The sequence below is a fragment of the Ahaetulla prasina genome, chromosome 2, assembly GCF_028640845.1.
Source record: "Ahaetulla prasina isolate Xishuangbanna chromosome 2, ASM2864084v1, whole genome shotgun sequence".
Taxonomy (NCBI): domain Eukaryota; kingdom Metazoa; phylum Chordata; class Lepidosauria; order Squamata; family Colubridae; genus Ahaetulla; species Ahaetulla prasina.
In genome coordinates, this window is record NC_080540.1 from 138,677,468 (window position 1) to 138,694,332 (window position 16,865).

The following is a 16,865-nucleotide window of genomic DNA, read 5'->3' on the forward strand; positions in this document are numbered from 1 at the left end:
CTTCTTGGGGCATATCCAATAAATTTCTAAAAGCTCTTTTATGGGAATGCTACCCATATATACTGCTCTTCAAAGCTCTCAGGCACAAATCTTTCATTATTTTATAGAAGAGCACTTGTGGCGTGCCTCGGAGAAATCTCCCAAGAGACAAAAATCTGAATCTCCCAGAAGACCTTCATCCCAATGAATAATTTAATCTAAGTACTTCAATTAGCTTCATCCCATCTCTCTTATCTAAATCGCCAACCTGGAATCAAAATATATTCCTTAATCTCTAGCAATGGTTCAGCCTCGTGTGTCCCTGATGTGAAGGTCGGAAATATCTCCTGATTATTATTTTTTATTTACTTTTTAGATTTATATTGACGCAAAAGGCTTGTGTCCATGTTTGTGGCTTAAAATTAGCATTAGTTTCCCTTCAAAATGTTCATTTTTATTTTTTCTTCAAAATGGAAAAGCAGTTCTTGCATGTTTAAGTCCTACCTTCAGCAGTGTACGAGTTCTGCCCAATATGTATACTTAGTGATATAAAGCTATAAAAATATTCCCCCAGAGAGTAGGAATTAAAAGTGTAAATTATTACTTAGATTAATTGATTAGTCAGATCAATTAAGCAAGATAACATTTATTGAAAAAAACCATGTTTTACTACATTTTAAGATTTATATTTATATTTTAAATCTATCATAAATGCTTTAAAAACCAGAGTATCTTGGTGATGTCAACAGAAGTCTGCAATCTCACAATCAGCTCAGTCTGTGCATAATATTAAAGATTCATTGTATAAATTGAAAGAATTAGAAATCCAAAGAATCCATGTTACAAACTAACATTACATCTTTATTTGATGGTTTTCCCACTTCTTGACAAAAGCATAAATGAAATTGGCAATTAATGACATTGCTTTTCTTTCTGGAGTGATGCTATTTCTACTACACTACTAAAAATATTTGTATATTAAAACCAGATGCATATTAATTATAGGTCACCAAACATTGACAATTTTGGCTATATTTTGAAAAATATTAAGAAAGCATTACTCTAATAAAAATATTTAGATTACCAAGCTTGTTTGTTTTTAAAGAATGGGTTAAAGATTTCCTGCTTTTAAAAAATACAGCACTGAAAAAAATTGTAAATAGGTATCATATGAACCATAAGAATTAAGACAGTTTTAAGAATTGTATTGCTGTGGTAAAAAAAAATGCAGCCTGCCTGCCTTAACAGACTAGGAATATTACCGTTATCTCCATTTGGTTCCTATCTTACGGATGTATAAAAGCCTTTTCTTGGCATAGCTTCCCCTCTTCACAATGACCACCCACACCTCACTCTTAGCCTCGGAGGCTCTTTAAATCCTTGTTTTGCATTTTATTATTTTGCACTTTGTTGCAATTCATGCCTCTCACCAGGTACCTTATAAGCATATTCTACACATACCACAAAACTATTCTGGCTGGCTGTGAGAAACCTGCAGCTTTTATTGCTGCATCATTTTGCTTCAGTGAACATCTCATCTAAGCATAATTGGGCCAAGGGGGAAAAAACCCCCAAACAAACATTAGTCGGGGATTTAAAGTCAGCTGAGGGACGGCAGAAACTACCAAACACAAGTGGCATTGTTAATTCTAAGAGCTTGCTAGAAGGCATGATGGAGAGCACCATATACTTCACGCTGAAGTTGAGCTGGCTCTGGAAAGTGATGGGACACTATTACAAAAGGAAAAATTGATCTTATACAAGGAAATATTGCAAACATGTATTTCCATAGATATGGATGTACTATTTGTAAGCAGTGGGTGCAAGTATGCAGGCTCCAATTTTTCTTCAATCACATAGCTAACTATTCTGTCCTTCACTTGACCTCTCAGCTTCCAGTTTCAGAGTTTCTGCTCTGGATCTGATGTAGAATGTTAACAGCACAAAACTGCCAACAACTTTTCAACAGAGCTGCCACCCTCAAGACTGATGGCTCTCCAAGATTAAGAAACCCAACTCTGATATGCATTGTACAAATAGTAACAGAGACAGTATATGCTACTGTAGGGAGGAGACAAATCAGTAATGTCATCTTCAAAAGCATGGAGATGATTAGGTGGAATTCCAAAATCAGAAAAGGAAGCCAGAAGAGCTGCTGAATTGGAGAGGAAAAAAAACCAAAATGGGATCCTATGGATTTATTAGTTCTGGTTAGCACGGATAGGATTAGTGGCTGTATATCAACATATTCTTTTTAAATTTTGAAAGGCTGGTACTATGCTTACTTCAATGTCATTCATATAGGAGAAAGATCATGGGGGTAAAAATACACCAGCTGAGGTATTTGACACAATAGCTTAAATGCAAATTCAATGAATTAAAAATGTGAAATATTGTAATCCAACTGAAAAAAGACATAAAAACCAAAGATTTAATAGGCATTCATCTGTTAATGGATGTAAAGCCTCTTGGAGGTGCCAATAAGCAAAAGAATTAAAAACTATATCAGCAGAGATCTGGTTTGGAGTAGAAAAATATACAAAAACAATTTATATCCTAGAATTAACAAAAATAATGTTGAGGGCAAAGAGCAGAAGAGCCAGAGACTGAAAGAGAGATTTCTGGAAAGAAGAAGGAGGATAGCTGGCAACCAAAAAAAAAAAGAAAAGAAATCTAAGCAACACTAACTATGAAGGTTTCTTGGTTCCGGGAAAGCTGGAATCAGAATTGGTGGTGGTCCCAAAACCACTGAAGAGAAAAGAGGAACAAGAGACATGCCTTTCTGGCAGAAATGGCTTCCCAAAAAGACTAAAGAGAAAGAACATCACCCAAGAAAGAATTATCAGCTAGTGTAATTGACTCCTTACTTAATTCCAAGAAAGAAATATGGAAACAGCACTGCAGACATTTCATCAACATTACAGACCGCAAACATATACTTATTTAGAAGAAAAGAAGCTTTAGCATGCATGGCTGGGTGCACATAAAACAGGCTGATGTTTTATGACTAACAGAATATCGGAGTGGGAAGGGATCTTGGAGGTCTTCCAGTCCAACCCTTACTCAAGCAGGAAACCCTATATCATTTCAGACAAATGGCTAACTAGTTTCTTCTTAAAAACCTCCAGTGTTGGCGTAGCCACAACTTTTTTTATTTATTTTATTTATTTATTTATTTATTATTTAAATTTATATACCGCCCTATCTCCCGAAGGACTCAGGGCGGTTCACAGGCATATAAAACATCAGTGAACAAAATTAAAATAATCTTTAAAAAACTTATTCCAATGCCCTATAATTAAAAATATAAATATAAATATTAAAATCAATTTAAAACCCCTATAAAATTTAAAATCTAAGCCAGTCCTGCACAGATGAATAAATGTGTCTTGAGCTCATGACGGAAGGTTCAAGGTCCGAAGTTGACGGAGTCCTGGGGAGCTCGTTCCAGAGGGCGGAGCCCCACAGAGAAGGCCCTTCCTGGGCGCCGCCAGACGACACTGCCTAGCTGACGGCACCCTGAGGAGTCCCTCCTGTGAGAGCGCACGGGTCGGTGAGAGGTATCTGGTCGCAGTAGGCGGTCCCAGATAACCCGGCCCTATGCCATGGAGCGCTTTAAAGGTGGTCACCAAAACCTTGAAGCGCACCCGGAAGGCCACAGGTAGCCAGTGCAGCCTGCGCAGGATGGGTGTTATGCGGGAGCCACGAGGGGCTCCATCTATCACCCGCGCAGCCGCATTCTGGACTAACTGTAGCCTCCGGATGCCCTTCAAGGGGAGCCCCATGTAGAGAGCGTTGCAGTAATCCAGGCGAGACGTCACGAGGGCGTGAGTGACCGTGCATAGGGCCTCCCGGTCCAGAAAGGGGCGTAACTGGCGCACCAGGCGAACCTGGTAGAACGCTCTCCTGGAGACGGCCGTCAAATGATCTTCTTTTTTTTTTTATCCAAAAAGTTTTTATTGGTCAAAAAAGGTTTATACAAATACATATCAGGTATGGTAAATTTTCATTTTTCTTATACAAGATAAGAATTTTACTCAAAATTTTAAACACATACAACAGCCATATGGCAAGCAGGTGATACGAAGTAGCTAAGTTTATCAGTCTTACATACGCAATAAAGAAGGGTCAAGAATAATCAGAATATCATACAAAGGAGAATAAGGAAAACCAACACAATACCAAATATCATTGTCACTTCGTAGTTTTGGATCTCAGAACTCTGGGTTCAGCCTGACCCAACTCCAGGGCCGCAACAGCGGCAGCCGCCTCCCCATGGTCTATAACCTCCCTTCTTCAACTCCTGGGTCATCTAATTCCAGGAGGGCTTTGTGTTCCTCCACGAGGCCGCAGCCTCCGCAATTGTACTAATTTTTTCGTAATGCCCTCCCGGAAAATCATCAATCCTCTGGCATCAGCCATCTGAAGCCTACTCCTTCTGGTACAATTTGCTTGACAAAAGTAATATTTCTTTCTCATTTCACGTACCTGTCTGGGAATCTGCCTCAGAATGGCTATCTCCTGCCCCTATAAGTCAGTGCCCCACTCCTATGTTTTCTAAGAATTTCATCTCGCCTCTTCTCACAAATTTGACATGAACCTCTCTAGGAACTGCATGCGTATGCATATTGTGAATTAACTCTATAAACTCGATCCACATCCCAATTCATAAAGTCAACACCTCTCCCAAGAAATTCTCCCAACAGTTTAGTCACAACATCTCTCAAGTCTTCTTGGTCCACTTCTTCCAGATTTTGAAACCTAAGGAAATAAGACATTTTATCCATCTGTAGTCCAAGCACAGCATTGCCTGTCGTCTCCTCTCTTTTCTGCACTGCCCGCATCTCTCCCTCCAGACCTTCCACTTTCTGCTTGTTTTCTGCTGAGACTTGTTGAGTGTCCTTTAAATCCTTTTGGATAGTCACAATTTCTGCTCTTATTTCATCCAGTTTCTTGTCCATATTAGATAACTTTTCCAAAATTCTCCATTTCTCCAGCAGTTGGTCTCTGACCTTTGCCATTTAAAAATTTTTAAAATCCTCAGGCAAGCACAGTATCCTTGTAATTTCCTCCGGATCCACCAGGGGCACTCACAGGAGCAACGAGTCCAGAGTACAGTTAGTCAACCAGGAAGCCGAAGGAAGTGATGTCATCAAGATTCTCATAGTGAAGGCGGAAGCTGGGCGCCACCATTGTTCCCCAGAGGAGGGGCCTCAAACCCTCCCTCCTAAATTTCTCCATCACCTCTTCTCTCCAGAGCTCCACAAAACCGTAATCTTGTTATTTTAAGTTCTCCTCTCTCCAGTGATTCGTGCTCCTTCCAGTCGCAGGGGAGAAACCCCCGCACTCGGAGCACTCCACTCACATTTGCCGATATCTCCTTCCTTCTCCTTCCTCAATTCTTCTCCGTTCCTGTTCGCCACCAGGCTGCTGCAATTATAAATCCAAAGCCCGGTGTCACGGGCACAGCGCCCAGGCGACGACCAAAATAATGGCCGCGGCCTGAGGCCTCCGAACCCCTCCGAGCCTAGGACGCGCCAGCATCGGTCCCCCCAGTCCTGTATGTCGGCTGGGAGACCCCTGGCGAGCCGTCCGTGCGGCAGGTGTCCTTTTCGGAACACCTGGCCCCTAAGGGCCTCGGAGGCGGCCGGATTCGGACACTGGAGGCAGGAGAGGCACCTCCAGATGTCCGTTGCCGCCGGATACCGGAAGTCGTCCGTCAAATGATCTTCTAGAGACAGCCGTTCATCCAGGAGGACGCCTAAGTTGCGCACCCTCTCCATCGGGGCCAGTGACTCGCCACCGATGGTCAGCCGCGGATTTAGCTGACTGTACCGGGATGCCGGCATCCACAGCCACTCTGTCTTGGAGGGATTGAGCTTGAGCCTGTTTCTCCCCATCCAGACCCGTACGGCCTCCAGACACCGGGACAGCACTTGATAACCGTTGGGGTGGTCCGGTGTAGAAAAGTACAGCTGGGTGTCATCCGCATACAGCTGGTACTTCACACGAAACCACTGATGATCTCACCCAGCGGCTTCATGTAGATGTTAAACAGAAGGCGAGAGATCGACCCTGCGGCACCCCACAAGTGAGGCGCCTCGGGGCCGACCTCTGCCCCCCTGTCAACACCAACTGCGATCGGTCAGAGAGATAGGAGGAGAACCACCGATAAACGGTGCCTCCCACTCCCAAACCCCCCAACCGGCGCAGCAGGATACCATGGTCGATGGTATCAAAGCCGCTGAGAGGTCTAATAGGACCAGGGCAGAGGAACAACCCCTATCCCTGGCCCTCCAGAGATCATCCACCAACGCGACCAAAGCCGCCTCCGTGCTGTAACCGGGTCGGAAACCGGACTGGAACGGGTCTAGATAGACAGTTTCATCCAGGTGCAAGGAAACTGATATGCCACCATATTTCTACAACCTTCGCCAAGCGAAGGTTGGAGACCGGACGATAATTACCTAAAACAGCCGGGTCCAGGGAAGGCTTGAGGAGGGCCTCACCACCGCCTCTTTCAAGGCGGCCGGAAAGACACCTCCACCAAAGAAGCGCTCGTAATCGCCTGGAGCCAGCCTCGTGTCACCTCCTGCGTGGCCAGCACCAACCAGGAGGGGCACGGGTCCAGTAAACATGTGGTGGCATTCAGCCTCCCAACAACCTGTCCATGTCCTCGGAGCGACAGGGTCAAACTCATCCCATACAATGTCACCAAGACCACCCTCAGCCGCCTCACCAGATCACCGCAATCTTGGTCCAAACCATCCCGAAGCTGAACGATTTTATCGTATAGATAACGTTAAACTCCTCAGCACGTCCCTGCAGCGGGTCATCCCGCCTCCTGGTGTAGGAGGGAGCGGGTCACCAAACAGGGCGGCTGGGCGGTTATCTGTCGATGCAATGAGGGAGGAGGCGAGGTACGCCGCTTCCTCATTGCCACTAGGTAAGCCCTAGTATAGGACTTCACTAGTGTCCGATCAGCTTCTGAACGGCTAGACCTCCAGGAACTCTCTAGGCGCCTTCTCCGCGCTTCATCCTCTCAGCTCCTCGGAGAACCAAGGAGCTGGTTGGGACCCGCGCCGGGTCAGAGGTCGCAAAGGCACGACCGGTCTAAGGCCCCGCCGCGCCCGCTCCCAGGCCGCAACAAGTTCCTCAGCCGAGCCGTGAGCCAGACCCTCAGGAAATGGCCCAAGCTCCGTCCGAACCCTCCGGGTCCATCAGGCACCTGGGACGGAACCAACGTGTCGGCTCCGTCTCCCTGCGGTGGTGAATGGCGGTCAGAAAGTCCAGACGAAGAAGAGAGTGATCTGACCATGACAAAGGTTCAATGACTATTTCCTTTAAGTCCAGATCTCTCAACCACTGACCAGAGACAAAAATCAAGTCCAGAGTGCCACCCCAACGTGAGTAGGGCCATCAACTACTTGGGTCAGGTCCAAGGCCGTCATGGAAGCCATGAACTCCCGAGCTACCGTCGATGACGAGCCGGACGATGGCAAGTTAAAGTCCCCCACGACTAAAAGTCTGGGGGTCTCAACTGCCACCCCAGCAAGCACCTCCAGGAGCTCGGGCAGGGCAGCTGTCACGTAGCAAGGAGCCAGGTACGCGACCAGCAAGCCCATCTGACATCTATGACCCCATCTCACAAAGAGGGATTCGCACCCGGCGATCTGAGGTACAGTGGTCTCCCTCGGCTCTAGACTCTCTCTAATCACAACCGCCACCCCACCACCCCTACCCTGGCCCCTCGGCTGGTGAAATGCTCGGGAACCCCGTGGGCACATCTGAACAAGGGGCACGCCCCCTTCTGGGCCCAACCAGGTCTCCGTAACGCCCATAAGGTCCGCGGCACCCCCCTGAATAAGATCGTGAATTAGGGGGGCCTTATTGGCCACGGACCGTGCATTGCATAGCATCAGCCGAAGGCCAGGGCCCTGAGGATCCTGACCATCCGGGGAACGGGAGAAGTTTGAGGGCTCGGGGCGCGCGATCGCCTGTAGGCATCGAGCGCGCACCCCCCCAACACGATATGAGCCCCCACTTCCGCCATATCTGCCCCTCCCCCTTACCGTGGAAATAGCACCACCTCGACCAATGGAACACCGACTCCCCATGACCTCGGACCCACCAACCCCGCCACGAGCATGTGCAGGAACTGGACTCCCCGACGGGTTACCCCAACACCCACCCCTTCCTCCCACCCCCAACCCAAGCCCGTCGGTTTCCTCCCCTTAAAATCCCTTTAAAATTCCCTTAAAAATCTATTAAAACAGCCAATTAAAAACCCTAAGCCTCCTATTTTTCGTGATGCCACCTCTCGGGACTCCAAAGCCCGTCCTCAAGGTGGGCCTCGATAATCTGGAGGCCAAACCCGCGAGAGAGGGGCATCTCGCAGGGCAAGAAGGTCAGCCGCAGTAAATGTTCGCATCACTGAGACGGTCCGGGCAAGGCCCATCCTGGGCTGGTCAAGTTGGCAGCAAAAGTCATAACAGATGATAAAATGACCATGACCAGTCTGTCCTGATGGGAAATAGTTCGAGATAATCCATGTGCGGTAGATGACAAAACCGCTGACTCAGTCAGTTCACCACCCCATACAAACGACCTGGGGTGGGCTAAGGAAGAAGGGGAGAGGAACGATGGTAGGGATGTTATAAAGATGGTAAATAGTGGAGGGGTGTCCGCTGGACCCGCGGGCCTTCCTCCGGCGCTGCCACATATCCGCGCCACTAGGGCAAGGTCACAGCCACCCTGGGCCTATCGGGCCATCCGCCACTTCAAGGCACCGGGGCAGGCCGCCGCCGCCCACCGCCTCCGCCAGGCCATCGCCACCGGAAACGCCCCCATCGCCACCGTGAGCAGGCCACTGGAGCTCCCCCAGATGAGAGGGGGACACCCGTCGCCAAATCCGCCAGCAGACCCAGGGCTCACCGGTACCAACGCCCGACGGAGAGGGAAGGGCCAGGCCGCCGCCCTCGCCACCGCAGGATTCAAAGAGGCCGATGGGGCCCGGGCGGCCCTCCAGATCTTCATTGGGGCGCAACCCCTCCGGGGCTCCTCCCATCGCCACCGGAGACGCCCAAAACTCCAAACCCAACTTCCACTGGCCAAGTCTTCCAGGCAGGGGTCCAGGGGTCCCCCCTACCTCCCGCCGCCGCCGCCGCCGCCGCCAAACCGCCGAAAAAGGCTGGCGGCGGCTCGGCAGGCCGCTAGGCCGCCAGGATTACCTCCGTAGCTCCGCCGTGACTCCGGGGCTTCTCCCACCGCCCCGCGGAGTCGCACAGCGCCCAGCCACCCTATTTACGGGTGGCTGGATCTTCCTCCATCAGGGCGGGGGGCCTATGATGGTATCAAGGCCCCCCCCAGACCCAAAAAGAGCCCGGAAAGGCCCGTCGCCGCGCCCCCGATCAGCAGGGCGGCGCCATCTTGGACATGCGCAGAAGGAAAAGTTGAGGTAAGTTGTTCCATTGATTAACTGTTCTCACTGTCAGGAAATTTCTCCTTAGTTCTAGGTTGCTTCTCTCCTTGATTAGTTTCAACCCATTGCTTCTTATCCTGCCTTCTGGTGCTTTGGAGAATAGGTTGACACACACCCCTTCTTGGTGGCAGCCCATATTGGAACACTGCTATCATGTCACCCCAGTCCTTCTTTTCATCTTTACTACCATAAGGACTTTACCCTCCTTATCAGAAAGGATAGGAAGTAGGAGAGTGGGGGAAAGTAAACTTGCTTTAATGAAGAACTGCTTGAAGTACTTTACATGAATGAAAGCAAAACTAAGAACCTGCTTTGTTTTGCTAATACAATAAAAAGTACAAGGTTGTAAGCTGTGAGTTGGACCAGATCCCATTTACTTATGAATCACTCCTGATTCAAGCTACTCCTTCCCTCCAGATCAAAAGTAAATGAAACCATCTATGGCTTGTAAGACATTGAAAACTACAGATAAACTATGCATCTTTACTGGTCTTCACAGACGTAATATTTTAACAGAGATGTAGGTTATGAATATTTACCTTATAGAAGACATCAGGCACATATTGTTCACTGCTGGATTCCTTTGCATAGCCGAGTTCTGGAGCATCACGGCATGGCAACAAACATTCATCACGCACTAGAGCCATGCACTGATTGGATACTTGGTAGCCCTCAAAGTGGACTTGGTTGTCAGGACCCCCTGAAACAGAGGGGGTAAAAAGAGATTTTAAGAAGAGAAGTTTGACAGAGTTAAGTTAGAACATGCCTCAAGCTGCTAGATGGGTTGTCACTGATTTTATAAAGAACATTTTATTTCATTAAGAAATTCAGCCTCAATTCAAAGTTTATTGCCCAGACAGAACAGACTTTTTCTAGAATCTGGGCTTAAAAGTTTTCAAATGAGGAATGATATAGCATTATCCAAAGGATTCACCACATATAGGGGATTGTTTTAAAGATATATTGTTCATTAGACAATAATGCACAGAACATCATATATCATGTTTACATCATTCCTGAAAGATTAAATAAACAGATTCCTTATATATATATATATTTTACTGTGAAGTATTTTTTTATAAAGGTAGCACTGAGCATTGTGCCCTTTCCAATTCTTCTCCTACAACTTGTTCACAATACCTTATCTAAGATTAAATGGGCATTTATCAACTTTACAGGTAGTCCTTGCTTAATGACAGTAATTGCAACTGGAATTTCACAAAGTAATGTGCCATAAAATACAATACCACTTGACTATATCACTTAGTGACTGCAATCCTGGCAGTCACCATTCTGTCATTTCTACTCTTATTCTTTATTATTTATAATAGTCTTTATTATTTATTTGCCACCAACTCCCAAATTTTAGTTGTAAGTAGCTGGCAACTAAAAAACAACTTATTCAAATACAACAGTCCAGAAGAGCAAAGTACAACAAATAAACAAACAAACCAAAACTAATCCCAGACTAAAAAGAGGCTCCATAATCATCTATATTCAAAGTCAGTAATTTCCTGATAGACATAAGGTCAGGAGCCACATAAATGTCTGGGGGTATTTCTTGGCGCAGGGCAGAAATTGCAACCAAGAAAGCTGGCTTTCTGTAACAATGCATTTTTTTAATTGATGACTCAGAGCACACCGCTCTGCTGGACTAAACCAGATGGGCAGAAGCAACTGGAGATCTCTGAGATAGCAGGCTCTATGCCAGGAAGGTGATAACTAGCATCTTGAATTGCCCCCAGAAGCAAACTGGCAACCAGTACAGCCTGCAAAGCAGCAGGATCATATTCCCATAATGTGTTGCCCCATCATTGCTTGCACCACCCTATTCTCAAGAGTGACTGCCTGACGGCACTAAACATAAAGATATTTAGTCTACATAAAAGTTTTAAATAATAAATAAAACCATGTAGTGATTTACCAACACACCCTCAATGATTCTTATTTCTGTACAAGTTCTTCCTAAATGTTCAAAACTTTGGATAGCAAGTTAAATCATTCCGCTGACAGGCAGAGTTGTTTAGGCTGCCATAATTTTCCTTTATTTACTTGTGTTTTAATTTTGGTGACCTTTTACTGAGTTAGAAATCAAAGGCAGACTTTACAAAATTGCTTTTTGAAATATAATTCATTTCATATTACATGCTTCCTCTACAATATCAATTTTGAGACGGTGACTTTACATTCATGAACCTTATACATAAATGGCCATAATTGAGTGTCAAGTCTACTTATAACATGGGAATTCCTCCTCCTCTTGCCACTCCTAAAATCAGGTCCTATACTCAGATTTGAAGATGTCCAGAGGAAGGAACTCATTTTTTAATTCTGCTGATAGGAGCAGTTCTGTCATGAATTCAATGTGTTGAATGAAAATTTCCTAATGTTTTTGTTGTCTCTGAAAATGGCATCCTCTATTTGCAAGAGCTCAGTTTTCTTTAGAATCCTGTCTCTAACATATAAGCTGCTACCACTTATGCTACACAAATTAGCAGTGCTGACTATGTCATCTGTGCTAACACCAGCTGTAGATAGTTGCTCATTCTTCTCAACCTTATTCTCATCTTTCTATTGCTGAAAAAGTGAATGAAGGGTCACATGCAGCCAAAATTAAGGACTGCTTAGTAAAAAAAAAAGCTTAATGTTTAATGCAATGAGGTAAACACAGAGGCAAAGATTCTGGTGTTATCCAGTTTGTCTACTACCATTTTATACAAAGAGATCATTTGTAATACTCTTAAAAGACAATTTTGCATTGGACATATAAGACAAGTGGAGTAAATTACTCTATGATGATGTGACTCTACAAAGGAAGCTGCAAAACAGCACCAAGAGGTATGGAGGCATCTGCAGAAGTCCGAAATTAACTTTAAAAAAAATTAAGAGAAGCAAAATTTAAAATATCACTAAGTATTTCTAACTCTGGGAAATATCATTTAATTAACTGCAAATAATGGTGAAAGTGCAGTGCCCTGAGGTTTCTACTCAGCTGCTGACAAGCAAGTAATCTAGTGACATGGATTACTATGTTTCAGGAAGCACATTATATAACAAACACTTCATTAATTAAAAAGAACCTTACAAACTGGCACAATTTGGCACAAATCCACAAAAATACCATATTATCATCCTCTCCTATCTAAATCTCATTTTGTAGGGGAAGGGTAGAAAGACTTGATCTTGAGCAAGCAAGTAACAAAGAAGGTCAAATGCGACTTTCTGTTACATCCTTCTATTATTACTGTCCTGTTTTTCTGAGCATCTTTGAATGATCGCATCTCATGTATTATTAATATAGAAGCCATTATAGTCCACCTCAATTTAGCAGCTGGAATATACTACTCATTCAAGATATCTATGGAGATTGTCAGTCATCCAGATCACGGTTGCCCCAAAAGTGCTTTTTCAAAAGGCAACCGGACTTCATTTTTCCTTGAAGAAAACAAGAAATTTCTTCAGTTTTGACTGCAGTTCTGACGGTGAGTACTGAAGAAGCAAAACATCTTCAAGGAAAAACAAAGTGCAGTTGCCTTTTGAAAAAGCCCCCTTGGGATACTCATTTAAGATTTAAATCAAAATTCTGCTGTTGGGTTTTCTTATTTAGAGAGAGCAACCAAAACAGAAGAACAAAGGTAATTAATATAATCAAATAACTAATTGAAGCCCACGCCCAAGTAAATGTTTTACTGCATAAATTGTCAATGCGTATTACTATCATTTCAATGGTATCACTACAAAATTAAATGAAATATTGAGTACCTGCAGACCACGAGATCTTAAGAAGCTATGAAATTACTAACCAGACATGTATATGTGTGGACTTTTTTGTGAAGAAAAAAAGCTTTAGCCAAATAATAGGGTTGACCTATTTTTTTTGCTCTGCAGTGCTAATTTTATAAACATATTCTTGTAGATTCTTTGCTTTCTGGGCGGAGGGGGAGAGGAAAAATGCATGTGATTGGTCAAAATAAAAAGGGTAGGGACTACAGTTGGGTGAAGTTAACCTTTTCTTCTACAGATGCTGGAGCACATTAGGATCCATCGCTGTAGAATAGAATAGAATAGAATAGAATTTTTATTGGCCAAGTGTGATTGGACACACAAGGAATTTGTCTTGGTGCATATGCTCTCAGTGTACATAAAAGAAAAGATACGTTCATCAAGGTACAGGTAGTCCTTGACTTACAACAGTGCATTTATGACCGTTCAAAGTTAAAACGGCACTGAATAAAGTGACTTATGACCATTTTTCACAATTACAACCTGTACAGCATCCCCAAGGTCATATGATTAAAATTCAGATGCTTGGCAACTGGTTCATATTTATGACAGTTGCTGTGTCTCAGGGTCATGTGATCAGCTTTTGTGACCTGACAAGCAAAGTCAATGGGGAAGCCAGATTCACTTAACAACTGGTTTATTAACTTAACAATTTCAGTGATTCACTAAACAACGGTGGCAAGAAATGTTGTAAAATGGGACAAAGCTCACTTAACAACAGAAATGTTGGGCTCAATTGTGGTCGTAAGTCGAGGATTGCCTGTATTTGAAAACTGCAAGAGACTAGATTGTGGAATTTAAAACTAAAGATACTTGAATGAAAAATATTTAGCGAGGTATACATTTCAATATAATTACAGTACAGCTTGCCAGTTCAAACAAGATGAGTTATGGCAACATAAACTACTGGAAGAGAAAAGAATCTGTGTTATAAGAAGGCAAAAAAAAAAGTTGACATCTGAAATCAATCACCAATTCATGTACCCTGGCAACTTTCCTATATTTACATATTTCTAAATAGTGTTAAGTTGCCAATATCCAAAATAGCCATGCAAAAATATAATAAAATGGTTGATTGAAATAGTAGTTAAACGCAGCGGGAATAAAACTACTAAAATAGGCCATATGCAGCAGTAATATAAACAGATTAAAAGGGCCTACAGGAATAAAAAATTATTTGCCTCGCACTAAAAATAACAGAATAGACAGCAGGTGGACCTCTTTATAGAACTAATCCCATAGCTAAGGAACTTTTACTGAAAAACCCTGCTTCTGTTTTGCCATCCAATATACCTAAGCATATACCCTGCCATTTTTGTAAGCAGAAAAGTCAAGAATGTAGAGCAAAACACATTGTGTTTGATTTTGAACATTTCTTGTATCTAGAAAACCTTGTTTTTTACCTCAGGAAGGAAGACAGACAAGAACTCTTCAGGTTAAGGAGAAAGACTACAGTATTGTATTGTTACCTGTAGCCACAACTGTCACAAACTTAGATCCAAAATGTCCATCTGGAGACAAGCGGCATATGTTTGGCTGCTGGTTTTGAAAATGCCCAGCTGTAATGCATTCTTCTGCACTAAGGAAATAGGTATCCTAAAGAGGAAGAAAAGACAACACAACACAGGTGAGTGTTTTTAAGGAAACCTAACAGGATTTTTTTTTTAAAGTATAAATTAATGTACATTTTCATTAATTTACCATATTTTCTGACAAAATAGAAGAAGAATTGAGATTAGGGTATTTGGTATTGCTTGATATGAGAAATTACAAGCAGAATCTGGGCTTTGTATAATAGATAATTTAAACAAGCACATTAGGAAAATGAATTGGGAAATTAGACTTGAAAATGAAAAATAAATCATATTTATCTACTTGATTTCTACTTGAGAACATTTAAGACCAATTTTAAACATTTACCCTTTTTATCAGTGACATTTCAACATGTCTTTACCAGCATGTATATTTAAATGACCTAACAATTTTTACAATACTATGAAAAATTAATATGTGCTATTCCTAAGAGTTTCATATTGCCTGACTTCCCAAGGAACTGATACACCTCTAAACAAATAAAACTGCATTAAGTTTTGATCTCACTGGTATTTGGTAGTATCTCAGTGGTAAGATGCTATCAGCTTTAGACTTAGTTTTAGACTTGGTCTATATATTTCAATTTCATCAAGGTGCAAAAAAAATGATACAAATAGTTAAACTTTCCTGTTCAGTTTTGATCTCAAAATAATTTCCAGCTAAGTTATTTATTAAAATATTATTGAAGATTCAACACTGAAGGGTTGGAATTAGGACAAAAAAGTAGAAAACTGATTAGCATAAAAAGATTGGAATAAACATGGGGAACATTCAGTTATTAAATATTCAGTATGTAAGTTATTTTCATAATTGTACAACTAGGATTTAACTGGCAGATATTATAGTTTAACCAAATGCATTATAGAGATATGATATAGTGATATGGTATTCTCACAGCAAAAAATCTTTTTTAAAAAAAAACACTATAGGCAAGATGACTGCTACAGAAGTTTTGTTTTAAAAAAGTCTCAGCAGGTGACAGGATTCAGCTCATCTTGTCTGTGTTTCAGAAGCTAAGTGGCTTCAGGCCTGGTTTGATGGGAGACATCCAGGGCTATAGACCAGGAAGCCACAAAAAGCCACCCTGGAGAAAAGTAAACTATTTCCATATTTTTTTGCCAAGAAAACTACACGGAGTTGTGCACATTGTTGCCAAGAATAAAGCCCAATTCGAATAAAACTTTAGCTTTTTATTGAAGGGAAAGGGAAATATGTTGTGAGATATAGTATTAAAATGTGCTACATATTCCTTCTGTATAACAATCCTACATATCCATCACAGGATTCCTTTTGAACTCCTGTTCCTCATGAATTTTGTATCTAGATGATGCAATATTTGCTGTAAAACCAGAAGCAAATTAAAGAGGAAAAAAATCTTACTTTGTTTCGGCTGTAGCGAACAGTCCCCTTCCGTGTGTCCTCTGAAACCAGATCTGTGAATATCCAGCCAACCTTAAACACAATACATATACATATGTATATTTATTTTTCTGTCTTGTTTTATTTTAAAATGTTGCCCATCCTAGTTAGTACAATATGACCTCCGTTATATAAATCCCTCAGGGAAAATATGCTTCATAGCTATCTGAAAAAAAATTATTTCTCTAGCATTGCGGAACTCATTTGAATACATTTTATAGTGCCAGCTGGTAAGAAATGCAGTTTTAGACTCCCTTACAGTATGAAAAGATCTGATGACTTCTACAGGGTTCTTACTTTTCGCCCTCCTTGCAAAAAAAATAAAAAAATAAAAATTATCCTATGATATAGACAGTAAGATCAACAGCAATTCACAGAGCTGCTCTCAATATTCAACTTTTATATTAGTTAATCTAAAAAGCAACATCAAATCTTTTCATTCAGGTCTTTCTGGCTTAGGAGCTGTCCATCTTTCAAGACTGCCTGCTTATCTGACCAACAGGTGAAAATCTGTGAGGGAAGGCACGTTATGGGTCCCATATTTGAGAAAATATTGTCAAGGGCGCCCTCTGTTACGGCCTCCTCTTCTACAGAACATTATCTCTTGAGC

The 16,865-nt window shown here is 42.7% G+C and overlaps 1 protein-coding gene across 2 annotated transcripts in view; it reads right to left on the bottom strand.

Annotated features, from left to right (window-relative positions):
* Positions 1–16,865, bottom strand: part of NPLOC4 (NPL4 homolog, ubiquitin recognition factor) — a 64,429-nt gene that overhangs the window by 23,632 nt on the left and 23,932 nt on the right. For both annotated transcript variants that reach the window (XM_058167620.1, XM_058167621.1), the window contains exons 10-12: positions 16,217–16,288; positions 14,713–14,839; positions 10,000–10,160 (exon numbers count right to left, since the gene is read on the bottom strand). In XM_058167620.1, the coding sequence (XP_058023603.1) occupies positions 10,000–10,160; positions 14,713–14,839; positions 16,217–16,288 (360 nt within the window). The remainder of the gene's footprint in view (positions 1–9,999; positions 10,161–14,712; positions 14,840–16,216; positions 16,289–16,865) is intronic.